Source organism: Gymnoscopelus microlampas, assembly GCF_963454915.1.
Source record: "Gymnoscopelus microlampas genome assembly, chromosome: 18".
In the NCBI taxonomy this organism is placed as follows: domain Eukaryota; kingdom Metazoa; phylum Chordata; class Actinopteri; order Myctophiformes; family Myctophidae; genus Gymnoscopelus; species Gymnoscopelus microlampas.
Window position 1 is genome coordinate 49,116,523 of NC_139955.1, and position 13,583 is coordinate 49,130,105.

Consider the following 13,583-nt stretch of genomic DNA (forward strand, 5'->3'; position numbering starts at 1 on the left):
TGTAACTCACAACCATACTTGTGGTCCTCACTAGTATAGTAATACACACACACACACACACACACACACACACACACACACACACACACACACACACACAGTGCTGTACACACAGACACCTGAAGATCCTTTAACTGTCAATATTTCTTTCAGTACTGTCCTTTACTCCTCCCTGACCTCTCGGTGTGTGTGTGTGTGTGTGTGTGTGTGTGTGTGTGTGTGTGTGTGTGTGTGTGTGTGTGTGTGTGTGTGTGTGTGTGTGTGTGTGTGTGTGCGTGTGCGCGCATGTCTGTCGCTCTCGCTCTCTCTGTGTCTCTCTCTGCCCCTTCTCTCACTCTGTATTTCATTAACACATTGCAGTTCTCTCTCTCTCTCTCTCTCTCTCTCTCTCTCTCTCTCTCTCTCTCTCTCTCTCTCTCTCTCTCTCTCTCTCTCTCTCTCTCAGTCATATCCAGTGTGAGTCTAGTTCTCTGCAGTCACCATGGTGAGTTCTCTGCCTTCATAATAATAATAATAATGAGGTTTATCATTCAGCTACAATGTTTGATTTGTGAATTACATGCACAGTAGATTTGGTGTGTTTGCATTCATAACTAATACTGTGGACAGAACCTTTCATGTGACAACATTTGATTTATTTACATGTTTACCTTAAATTGCATGAATTGAGTCAATTCTGAGAGTCTGAGAATCTTTACCTTGTGATGATTTAAACACTGGATACAACTCAGTGCTGTAGTTTATAACACTTTACTTAAAGGTCTGTAGTTATAGTTTATAACACTTTACTTAAAGGTCTGTAGTTATAGTTTATAACACTTTACTTAAAGGTCTGTAGTTATAGTTTATAACACTTTACTTAAAGGTCTGTAGTTATAGTTTATAACACTTTACTTAAAGGTCTGTAGTTAGAGAGGAGTTTATAACACTTGACTTAAAGGTCTGTAGTTATAGTTTATAACACTTTACTTAAAGGTCTGTAGTTATAGTTTATAACACTTTACTTAAAGGTCTGTAGTTATAGTTTATAACACTTTACTTAAAGGTCTGTAGTTAGAGAGGAGTTTATAACACTTTACTTAAAGGTCTGTAGTTTATAACACTTTACTTAAAGGTCTGTAGTTTATAACACTTTACTTAAAGGTCTGTAGTTATAGTTTATAACACTTTACTTAAAGGTCTGTAGTTATAGTTTATAACACTTTACTTAAAGGTCTGTAGTTATAGTTTATAACACTTTACTTAAAGGTCTGTAGTTATAGAGGAGTTTATAACACTTTACTTAAAGGTCTGTAGTTATAGTTTATAACACTTTACTTAAAGGTCTGTAGTTATAGTTTATAACACTTTACTTAAAGGTCTGTAGTTATAGAGGAGTTTATAACACTTTACTTAAAGGTCGGGTCTATTATAAAGCTTATAAGGCATCATAACATAACCAGTGTTGTAAAAAGTACTCCTTTTTTCACTTAAGTAAAAGTATCAATACTGCAATGTAGAAATACTCTGTCCAGAATTAAAAATTTACTCGAGTAAAAGTACAAAAGTATTGGCATCAAAATGTACTTAAAGTGCCAAAAGTAAAAGTACTCATTAAACAGAATGTCCCGTTTCACAAGTTTTTAAATGTAAAATGTATAGAAATGTTTTGAAAATAGCAGATCTACAAGCTCACAATGCGTCGCATTGCGACGCATTGTGAGCTTGTAGATCTGCTATTTTCAAATGGCCGAAATGTATATAGGCCAGGAAGTAGTTAATGTATGTTTTGTAATAATAATCTAAATCTACAAAGTAACTAGTAAACAAAGTTTTCAAATAATTGTAGTGGAGTAAAAAGTATAATATTTGCCTCTGAGATGTAGTGGAGTAGAAGTAAAAGTACAGAAAATTAGAAATACCCCAGTAAAGTAAAAATACCTCAAAATTGTGCTTAAGTACCGTACTTGAGTAAATGTACTTAGTTACTTTACAGCACTGATCATAACACTTGTTATAAATGTTGTCACGTGTGATGTTATGAATGTTTATAACGTATTATAATGCTTTATAAACTTATGACAACATTTATAACGTATTATAATGCTTTATAAACTCAGAGGAAAAGCACATTATAACTACCTTAACTTAGCCAGTTATAAAGTGTCTCTGTTATAAGTTGTTATGCATAATTATAACACGTGTTATGAAGCATATATAAATGTGGTTATAATGCATTAAAGACATTAAAGTGTTATAATGAACTTATAATGCATTATGACCAGCACTTACTGTATAATAAACCTTGTTCTAAGTTGTTAAACATAATTATAAACATTCACAAGTGTTATATTGCCTCCTAAACGCATTATAATGCATTATAGGCCCAACCTTAACCCATACAAATCAGGAAAGCGTCCGCTTTCCTGACACATTTTAGATGTTAGCGTTGGCTATTCAAAAATAGCAGATATACAAGCCTATAGATATAAGATATAACATTTTTGAAAAATCTTGAAAGTTTTTGAATTTCCCCCAAAATATTGAATAATTAAGATTTTTTAGAACACACATCCTCTCTCCTGGGAGGCAGAACACATTTTCAGATTTTCAGTCATTTGTAGAACGGGTCTTAATGGGTTAACATAAAGTCTTATACACTTTATTTCTACGTTCCAGATTTCTATTTTCTAATCTCAGATTCATTGTTTACTTCTTTATTTACCCAGGGCAGCAGCTATAGGGTTAACGCCCTGCACACACATCTCATCTAATTTGATTAGATTACATTTGCATACGTGTTGCAATTCAATGTTACGTAAAATATGCACCTCAAATACTGTGTGTGTGTGTGTGTGTGTGTGTGTGTGTGTGTGTGTGTGTGTGTGTGTGTGCGTGTGTGTAAAAATATTGCCTGTTTACAGCGTAAAATGTAACAAAGTGTTAAATCATGAGTTTTGACAGGAGTTCAGATTGCTGCTGATGTATTGATTAAATACTATATTAGTCATAATGTAAACATCATGAGGTACAGTCACAACACAAACACAAGGTCCTGGGGACTTGTTTCCATTGTGGTCCTATGTATTCAATTCATCAACACTATATAGAATATTAACACATTAATACATCAACAAATACAAAACATTGTGTACGAAGGAGGAGAAACACCTCCTTTCTGTGGGAATTAACATCTACCTCTCCTTATGGTCTCCTCCTGGTACTGTAGATGGTTTTCAGGTCAGTTTGTATAGAAACATCCTGGGGTTTTTCAAAACAGGGTACCTCCAGTGCCTGGAATTTTAACCATTTTTGGACCTTTTTCAAGTAGTCACAAAACATTTTCAGTGATCACCGTCCTCACGGTGATCCCCTCATTACACACATAGAGGTCTCGTACAATCCGGGGAAAAAGATTAAAAACATTCGGTAATCCGTTCCATAGTTGCAGCCTGTTGAAAATAGTCGAAAATACATTGTAAAAACAAAAAGTACACAGGAGCCGAGATACAGGCTTTTGAAGTCATAACTTTTTTTTTTTTCATATTTTTTCCCAAAAACGTCCATAACCGTTTTTGGCACACCTCGTTTGGATTATGAAAAACGGTCCGGACCGTTTTTGGCACTCAATTAATAGATGATATATCAGATGATATATCAGGACATTATGGTGACAGAGTAGTAGAATGAGAATTCTCCCATGTTTGGTCTAAATCTGGGTAGAACCAGATCAGTGTTGTGTGTGTGTGGATCAGTGTGGAGAAGTGTGGATCAGTGTGGATCAGTGTGGATCAGTGTGGATCAGTGTGGATAAGTGTTTAATAAGGACGTTAGTGTTGAAGTGGTTGATGGATGCTGTCAGCCTGTCAGGACATTGTATATATCTTTATTATTATGATATATCTTTAATGGACATTATGGTGACAGAGTAGTAGAATGTTTGTTATTAATGTGTGTGTTAACAGATCAGTGTTGTGGGTGTGGATCACCAGTGGCTTTAAAGTAACTGAGTACATTTACTTACTGTAAGTGCTGTACTTAAGTAAACATTTGAAGTATTTTTTACTTTCCTGGAGTATTTCCAAATTTCAATACTTTTACTTCTACTGCATGACATATCAGAGTCTTTTACTCCACTACAATTATTTGAACACTTTAGTTACTTTGTAGATTTTGATTATTATTACAAAACATACATTAACCACTTCAGCCCTATTTAAACTTTGGCTATTTGAAAATAGCAGATCTACAAGCTCACAACGCTGTGAGCTTGTAGATCTGCTATTTTCCAAACATTTGTTATACATTTTAGGCATAACTTGCGAAACGGGACATTCTACATAACGAGTACTTTTACTTTTGGTACTTTAAGTATATTTTGATGCCAATACTTTTGTTCTTTTACTCAAGTAAATTTTGATTACCGGACTTTAACTTGTAACAGAGTATTTCTACACTGCAGTATTGATACTTTTACTTAAGTAAAACATTTGAGTACTTTTTCCACCACTGGGGTTAGACAGGTATGAGAGTATTGAGGGTTAGACAGGTATGAGGGTATTGAGGTTTAGACAGGTCTGAGGGTATTGAGGGTTAGACAGGTATGAGAGTATTGAGGGTTAGACAGGTATGAGAGTATTGAGGGTTAGACAGGTCTGAGGGTATTGAGGGTTAGACAGGTATGAGAGTATTGAGGGTTAGACAGGTATGAGGGTATTGAGGGTTAGACAGGTCTGAGGGTATTGAGGGTTAGACAGGTATGAGAGTATTGAGGGTTAGACAGGTCTGAGGGTATTGAGGGTTAGACAGGTCTGAGGGTATTGAGGGTTAGACAGGTATGAGAGTATTGAGGGTTAGACAGGTATGAGAGTATTGAGGGTTAGACAGGTATGAGGGTATTGAGGGTTAGACAGGTATGAGAGTATTGAGGGTTAGATAGGTCTGAGGGTATTGAGGGTTAGACAGGTATGAGAGTATTGAGGGTTAGACAGGTATGAGGGTATTGAGGGTTAGACAGGTATGAGAGTATTGAGGGTTAGACAGGTATGAGGTTATTGAGGGTTAGACAGGTATGAGAGTATTGAGGGTTAGACAGGTATGAGAGTATTGAGGGTTTAAAGTCTTAATCATCATGATATGTGTTTTAGTTCATTATGGTCCCATTATTATGTTTTAATTCATGATAAAGTTCATTGTCTCCACCAGGCCGAAAGGCATGACGAGAGAGTATGTTTGACCCCCTGTCCGTCTGTCTGTCCGTCCGTCCATCCGTCCGTATGTGTGTGTGTGTGTGTGTGTGTGTGTGTGTGTGTGTGTGTGTGTGTGTGTGTGTGTGTGTGTGTGTGTGTGTGTGTGTGTGTGTGTGTGTGTGTGTGTGTGTGTGTGTGTGTGTGTGTGTGTGTGTCATTCTTCTCATTCATTGTCTGTGAACAGCTAATCTCCAGCACCGTTGGCTTGATCTCAGCCAAACTGTGCTCACACACTCCCTGAATGCCACAGCAGAACCTCTGGCCCAAATGTTTCACATGTGCCTTTCATAGCGCCACCAGGAGGCCGATTTGTGCAAAACACATTTTTGGACATTACTCCTACAGATTTTGGCCCAAAATCCCGCATATCGGTACACAGTATCTCTATAGTCATTAAAATAAACGGGTCTTTCAGATTTTTCATATTCCATCCTGATTGGCAAAAAATGGCTTCCAAAGTTTGCAGGAGTACTCCGTTTCGAACAAAATGCCTCACATCATGAACACAGCATGCAATTTCCCTGAAATGTTGCACGTACATTCCCATTAGGTAGATGAAGAAATGCCATTTGAAAATGTTCAAATCAGCCTCATGGTGGCGCTATAACAGGCCGATTCGTGTTTTTACCTATAACTGCACCGATTTGTGTAAAACTTTCTATGCACACTCTGTAAGGTAAAGGAAAAACCTTTGCCCTGCATTTTTCACAATTGCCTTTTATAGCGCCACCGGGAGGCCGACTTATGTAAAACATTTTTTTTTATATAAAGCCTTCAGATTTGATCCTCTCTCTATCTCTATAGTCATGTGATCAAGATGGGTCTGTTTGAGTTTTCATATTCCATCCTGATTGGCTGAGATTGACATCTAAAGTTTGCAGTGTGTGCTGTGAGTGGCCCGTTTTGAACATAATGCCCCAAAGCATGAACACAGTGTCCGATTGCAGTCAAACTTTGAACACACATTCACACTATGTTGAGGAACAAATGCCCCCCTATTAACATTGGCCTATTATAGCGCCACCAGGAGGCCACAATAACATACCTGACCTGGCGGAGACCTTTTCTAGTCTATAATGTTTCTGTGGCTTCAACTGGTTCCTTGCCCTCGCAGCCGATAGCATTAGTAACCAATCTAACCGTACCATCTCACTGTGATGCAATGAATGGCTTTTATTGTTCACAAAGATTCTTGTGAATCCACTAGAATATATTCTGGGGGGCGTGTCCTCTCCTCCCCGTCATCAGTGCCCATACCCTAGGTGGGGTTGGTGAAACGGCCTTTCTGTGTTCTCCCCGTGTCTCCTAGGGTAGATACCCTCACTATACTGCCTCCCTCTGGTCAGCCGGGGCGCCTGATGGAGGGGAAAGGAACTGGTTGGAATAACGTGTTCCTTCCACGCTGTCGCGCTGCGTCCTACCGGTCAGGTGATAAGAAGCGTCCTGCTCACTCCTCATGCATTGAAGGAAGCATGAGCTCAGTTATGGGCTCTCCCCAGGCTGGCAGAGGGAGAGTAGTGCCCAGGATTACATGCTTAGGCAATTGGCAATGGGTGAAAAAAATGGATTACAAAAATCGTGGTATAAAAAGGGGAAAAAAAGAATGTATTCTAGACTGAATACATTCATGGTTTTATGTATTAAATTAGGGGTCTTCAACAGGGGGTCCAGGACCCCTAGGGGGTCCTCAGAGTTACTACGGGGGGGGGGGGAGGGGCAAATCTTTATGTGATAGTTTTTTATTTTTTATTACATTAACCACTTGAACCCTAGCATCCCTATTCTGAGGACAACTTTAGCCGAAAATAGAAGATCTACAAGTTCTACGAAAGACCTTTAAGTTCTAAAAAACCTTTGTCGAAGAGGTTTGGTGTAGTGTGTGTGTGTGTGTGTGTGTGTGTGTGTGTGTGTGTGTGTGTGTGTGTGTGTGTGTGTGTGTGTGTGTGTGTGTGTGTGTGGGGAGAATTAATTGGCATAATGACTACATTAGGGAGAAAAATGGGTAAAAATCACAAAAAGAAAAGTGTAGTTTAATATGCAACACAGTTTTATACAATATAGTGGGGGTCCCTGCTTCATCTGTCTCTCAGCTAAGGGGTCCCTGCTTCATCTGTCTCTTAGCTAAGGGGTCCCTGCTTCATCCCTCTCTCAGCTAAGGGGTCCCTGCTTCATCCCTCTCTCAGCTAAGGGGTCCCTGCTTCATCTGTCTCTTAGCTAAGGGGTCCCTGCTTCATCTGTCTCTTAGCTAAGGGGTCCCTGCTTCATCTGTCTCTTAGCTAAGGGGTCCCTGCTTCATCTGTCTCTTAGCTAAGGGGTCCCTGCTTTATCTGTCTCTCAGCTAAGGGGTCCCTGCTTCATCTCTCTCAGCTAAGGGGTCCCTGCTTCATCTGTCTCTCAGCTAAGGGGTCCCTGCTTCATCTGTCTCTTAGCTAAGGGGTCCCTGCTTCATCTGTCTCTTAGCTAAGGGGTCCCTGCTTCATCTGTCTCTTAGCTAAGGGGTCCCTGCTTTATCTGTCTCTCAGCTAAGGGGTCCCTGCTTCATCTCTCTCAGCTAAGGGGTCCCTGCTTCATCTGTCTCTCAGCTAAGGGGTCCCTGCTTTATCTGTCTCTTAGCTAAGGGGTCCCTGCTTCATCTGTCTCTCAGCTAAGGGGTCCCTGCTTCATCTCTCTCTCAGCTAAGGGGTCCCTGCTTCATCCCTCTCTCAGCTAAGGGGTCCCTGCTTCATCTGTCTCTTAGCTAAGGGGTCCCTGCTTCATCTGTCTCTTAGCTAAGGGGTCCCTGCTTCATCCCTCTCTCAGCTAAGGGGTCCCTGCTTCATCTCTCTCAGCTAAGGGGTCCCTGCTTCATCTCTCTCTCAGCTAAGGGGTCCCTGCTTCATCTCTCTTAGCTAAGGGGTCCCTGCTTCATCTCTCTCTCAGCTAAGGGGTCCCTGCTTCATCCCTCTCTCAGCTAAGGGGTCCCTGCTTCATCTCTCTCAGCTAAGGGGTCCCTGCTTCATCTCTCTCTCAGCTAAGGGGTCCCTGCTTCATCCCTCTCTCAGCTAAGGGGTCCCTGCTTCATCTGTCTCTTAGCTAAGGGGTCCCTGCTTCATCTCTCTCTCAGCTAAGGGGTCCCTGCTTCATCCCTCTCTCAGCTAAGGGGTCCCTGCTTCATCTCTCTCAGCTAAGGGGTCCCTGCTTCATCTGTCTCTTAGCTAAGGGGTCCCTGCTTCATCTGTCTCTTAGCTAAGGGGTCCCTGCTTCATCTCTCTCTCAGCTAAGGGGTCCCTGCTTCATCTGTCTCTCAGCTAAGGGGTCCCTGCTTCATCTGTCTCTCAGCTAAGGGGTCCCTGCTTCATCTCTCTCAGCTAAGGGGTCCCTGCTTCATCTCTCAGCTAAGGGGTCCCTGCTTCATCTCTCAGCTAAGGGGTCCCTGCTTCATCTCTCTTAGCTAAGGGGTCCCTGCTTCATCTGTCTCTTAGCTAAGGGGTCCCTGCTTCATCTGTCTCTTAGCTAAGGGGTCCCTGCTTCATCTGTCTCTTAGCTAAGGGGTCCCTGCTTCATCTGTCTCTTAGCTAAGGGGTCCCTGCTTCATCTGTCTCTCAGCTAAGGGGTCCCTGCTTCATCTGTCTCTTAGCTAAGGGGTCCCTGCTTCATCTGTCTCTTAGCTAAGGGGTCCCTGCTTCATCTGTCTCTCAGCTAAGGGGTCCCTGCTTCATCTGTCTCTTAGCTAAGGGGTCCCTGCTTCATCTGTCTCTTAGCTAAGGGGTCCCTGCTTCATCTGTCTCTCAGCTAAGGGGTCCCTGCTTCATCTGTCTCTCAGCTAAGGGGTCCCTGCTTCATCTCTCAGCTAAGGGGTCCCTGCTTCATCTCTCTCAGCTAAGGGGTCCCTGCTTCATCTCTCAGCTAAGGGGTCCTTGCTTCATCTCTCTCAGCTAAGGGGTCCCTGCTTCATCTCTCAGCTAAGGGGTCCCTGCTTCATCTCTCTCAGCTAAGGGGTCCCTGCTTCATCTCTCTCAGCTAAGGGGTCCCTGCTTCATCTCTCAGCTAAGGGGTCCTTGACCTGTAAAATGTTGAAGGCCCCTGGATGAAATGTGTTTGTGAAGCATTTACAGTTATTTGATATAGAAAGCTGTTTGTGGATGTCACTTGTCAAGGTGTGTGTGTGTGTGTGTGTGTGTGTGTGTGTGTGTGTGTGTGTGTGTGTGTGTGTGTGTGTGAGAGAGACCTGAATAGCCATGGGTCAGCAGGGTTAGGGTGGAAGTAAATCTTCACTGAACCTTCTCCAAAGCCTATGAATAGATTTTATTTCTTAGTCTACTTTTACAATCCAGTTTTGTATTTATTTTTAGCCAGAATAGATCTCACAGTGGCCTGGGCTTGTGCATAAGAAAAAATGCCACCCTACATTTTTCAAATCAGTGGTGGCGCTATAAAAGGCAGATTCACATTTTGGCCTATAGCTCTTCAACTGTCGGTCATCTTTTTTCTCCCCTGGATTCCTCGGCCTGGTGGGGGTGTGCGTGCAAAGTTTCACGGCAATCGGACGCTGCGTTCATGATTTGAGGCATTTTGTCCAAAACAGGACAATCCTGCAAACTTTGGAAGCCAATCTTAGCCAATAAGGATATGAAGAAATATGACATAATCTGTCTTGGTCACATGCCTATAGAGATACTAATTTGTGTCTAATCTGTAGGAGTAATATATATTTTAAAAAAAGGTTTTGCAAAAATCGGCCTCCTGGTGGCGCTATAACAGGCCTATGTGAAAGATTTGGGGCAGAGGTTCTGCTCTGACCTCCGTGCCTTCAGCCTAGTGGAGACATAAACAGACGGCTTATTGTGTAACAACATTTTATTTGTTACCATTTACCTGAACTCTGCCCCCCAGGTAAAGATGGCGGAAACGATAGAAAGCATTAAATGAATACACCCCCCCCCCCCCCCCCCCCAACAGAAAACCCCAGGGTTGGCAGGTCTGTTAATCCATCAAGACCGGGAAGTGGGAACGCATCGGTGTCATTTTTTTAATTTCTTTGGCTATTCAAAAATAACGTCGCACTATGAGCTTATAGATCTGCTATTTTTGAAAAAATCATCAAAATGTGTGCAAAATCTGCAAATCTTTGAATATATATATTTTCAAAGCAAACATTTGTAACTCAAATATTTGCTTCTGATATCTTTTTTAGATACATTTTAATTTTTTATATTTTTATTTTTATTACATTTTTCAGGATTTATAAAACAAATTTAGAATCAGCCTCTGGTCTTAATGGGTTAATATATGCAGCAGCATTGGTCACTGATGTGGTTACATAACTGTGTGTGTGTGTGTGTGTGTGTGTGTGTGTGTGTGTGTGTGTGTGTGTGTGTGTGTGTGTGTGTGTGTGTGTGTGTGTGTGTGTGTGTGTGTGTGTGTGTGTGTGTGTGTGTGTGTGCGTGCGTGCGTGCGTGCGTGCGTGCGTGCGTGCTACGCTCACGTGTTTGAGTGCAGTTGTGTAGCAGCACTGTGTGTAGTTGGTTGTGTGTAGAGTCGTGTTTCCAAAATAAAGGCTCAGCTGTCAGTGTGTTGAGGTGATGGTTCCCTTTTTCCATCACACACACACACACACACACACACACACACACACACACACACACACACACACACACATGTGATGACATCAACATTTCATGACAGTGATGTTATGAACGCCATTTCTTTTTTAATCTTTGAACCGGAAGCCTAAAGACTAAAAAACTGCAGATCTACAGTACAAGCCCATGTGATCTTGTAGATCAGCTATTTTTTCGGTGCACAACGCCAACCCACAACTACAGTATGTGTAAATCAGGCATAACTCTGTCTCATATCCCTGAACCTAACATTTAAACATCTAATCCTCATCATAACCACAACCTGAACGTCTCTAAAAATAAAAATCTTTTTTCAACCATAAAACAAGCTTTTTTCTTGTGAGGTCCAAGAACATGATCCTCACAACGTCTATTTATCATATTCTACCTGATAGGGTTAAATTTGAACCCTATGAATAAGGCATGAGCCCAAGAAAGATGAAAAGATGGTTTGGTACTAAGACCCCCCAATACCCGTCCAGTCAACACCCAAAGAAATGAAAGTCAGACACCTGGTACGTCCAAAAATGATCAGTCTGTATTGCTCGAGTGTGTACACAGGAGACAGTACAAGTTACAGACAAGAATAATAATAACACACTAAAGTTGTACTAACAAACAACGGTATTTATACACAGTTGGACTTCAATGACATCAGACATAGGTGCATCCTTATGATTGGCTTTAAGACCCTCAGACGTAGGATGGGAGTCGTAGGATGGACAGGCGTCTGGCTGTCTTAATATTAAGTTGTTGTTCATCTTAGGGTGTCCTTGTGTACAATTCTCGGTTCCATAAACAAGTTGTTCCTTCGATATCATAGGACATGTGTATGGTTTTATCTGTGACAGGGTGACAGCTGACAGAGTAAATTAGTGACAATATCCCGGTCATACAGGTCATTTTACACAGATACAGGTCATATGGCATTTAATCACAAAGTGTTGACCAAGACATGTTTTTACTGATTGGAAACATATGGAGCCAGCACCAGATAGCAAATATGGAGCCAGCTACATGGCCTTGGTAGAGAAAGTATAGTAGAGTTACAAAAGGCATGTTTAAAAGACTGAAGTACAGGCCCAAAAAGACATCACTATATTAATTTGACTGGTTAGATCGATATTTCTAGATCATATCAATCTGGTCCACAAAACATATCTATCACTACCAGTGGTGTAAAGTAACTAAGTACATTTACTCAAGTACTGTACTTACATTTAAAAATAAATCTTTACTGGAGTATTTCCAATTTTCAGTAGTTTTACTTCTACTTCCACTACATCTCAGAGAAAAATATTGTACCTTTACTCCACTACAATTATTTGAAAACTTTAGTTACTAGTTACTTTGTAGATGTTTATTATTATTACAGTTTCCCCTCGCCAGGAGCTGAAGGTGTGGGGGAGGAATGCGGAAAGAAATTGCCGTACGCGTGAAAAAAATGGGTTCTCGAAATGCATATTTACGCTCAAACACAAAGTCTTATATCTTATATAGTACACAGTGCACAGTTATAATCTGTATAGTTTACATATGAATTGTCTCCAGATTTAGGAAAATATACTTTTATCAGACAAAAGTATACAAATCAGTCACACATCAACAACTAGTGAGTGATGGCACAGAGATGGCATCCTGCCTGAGAGCATTCAGCATGATATCATTTTTTCTGTAAAAAAAAAAAAAACTGAACAATTTACAGAAACAATCACACTGTGGTGATCAGATTTAAGGGGTGGCGGCCCACCACTGCTTAATGCATTGGTTCTCAAAGTGGGGTACGGGGACCCCCAGGGGTACTTGAGGGGGTTCCAGGGGGTCCCCAGCTAAATGATAGACAGGAACCAAATGAACCCTTATGGGTCTGTAACTCTGAGAGTGTACAAATGGAACCAAATGGACCCTAACGGGTCAATTTGGTTCCATTTGTACACTCACAGAGTTAGATAAACATTGGTTTTACAATATGAATTGGGGTCCCAGAGATATAAATGCCATTAAATGGGGGTCCGTAGCCTAATGCATGTCAAACTGGGGGTCCTTGAAATTAAAATGGTTGAGAATCACTGCTAGAGAGCCATAAAAATCTTCTCTTATGGGGGTCCCTGGCATATCTATTCAAATGGGGGTCCGCGGGCTAATAAGTGTCAATTAGGGGGTCCTTGACATGAAAAAGTTTGAGAACCACTGACTTAATGCATACAGGGGAAACACTGTAAATATTACTAAACATACTTTAACCTCTTCAGCCCTGTATACATCGCGGCCATTTGAAATTAGCCTCACAATGCATGCTTGTAGATCTGCTATTTTCAAACTATATAAATACATGTTTTCTCCCCTGTATTCTACTGTACTTGTGGAGACTTCAAGGTCCTCACTAGTATATTAATACAAACTCTCTCTCTCTCTCTCTCTCTCTCAGCTCTCAGTCAGCAGCTACCCCCCCGCCCCCCCCAGCAGTGTGGTCAGCACCCCCCCTCCTCCCCCGCACGTGTCAGGGGGGCCGTCCTCTCCGCGGGGGCCCCCCCCCCCCATGGAGCAGCGTCTGAACGGGACCCTGCAGCTCCTCCTGAAGGAACTTGACCTTCCTGTGACCCTGGAGGAAACCCCGCCCCCTCCTCAGGGTAAGAGCCCGTGACCTTTGACCTTTTTGACCCTACCCTGCCTGGAACACAGGGATAGAATCTGACCTTTAACCTTTATCTGACCTTTAGCAGTATTCCTCTAAATAAACACTTTGACCTTTTGG

At 41.5% G+C, this 13,583-nt stretch overlaps 1 protein-coding gene across 2 annotated transcripts in view; it reads left to right on the forward strand.

The window, feature by feature from the left end:
- LOC311034243 (carnosine synthase 1-like) overlaps positions 1-13,583 on the forward strand; it is a 52,042-nt gene that overhangs the window by 13,292 nt on the left and 25,167 nt on the right. Inside the window, exons 4-5 of one of the 2 annotated variants that reach the window (XM_084042069.1) lie at positions 446-484; positions 13,257-13,458. In XM_084042069.1, the coding sequence (XP_083898195.1) occupies positions 482-484; positions 13,257-13,458 (205 nt within the window). In that variant the 5' untranslated portion in view covers positions 446-481. Of the gene's footprint in view, positions 1-389; positions 485-13,256; positions 13,459-13,583 lie in introns of those variants that run through there. The other variant, XM_084042070.1, reaches the window with a different exon arrangement.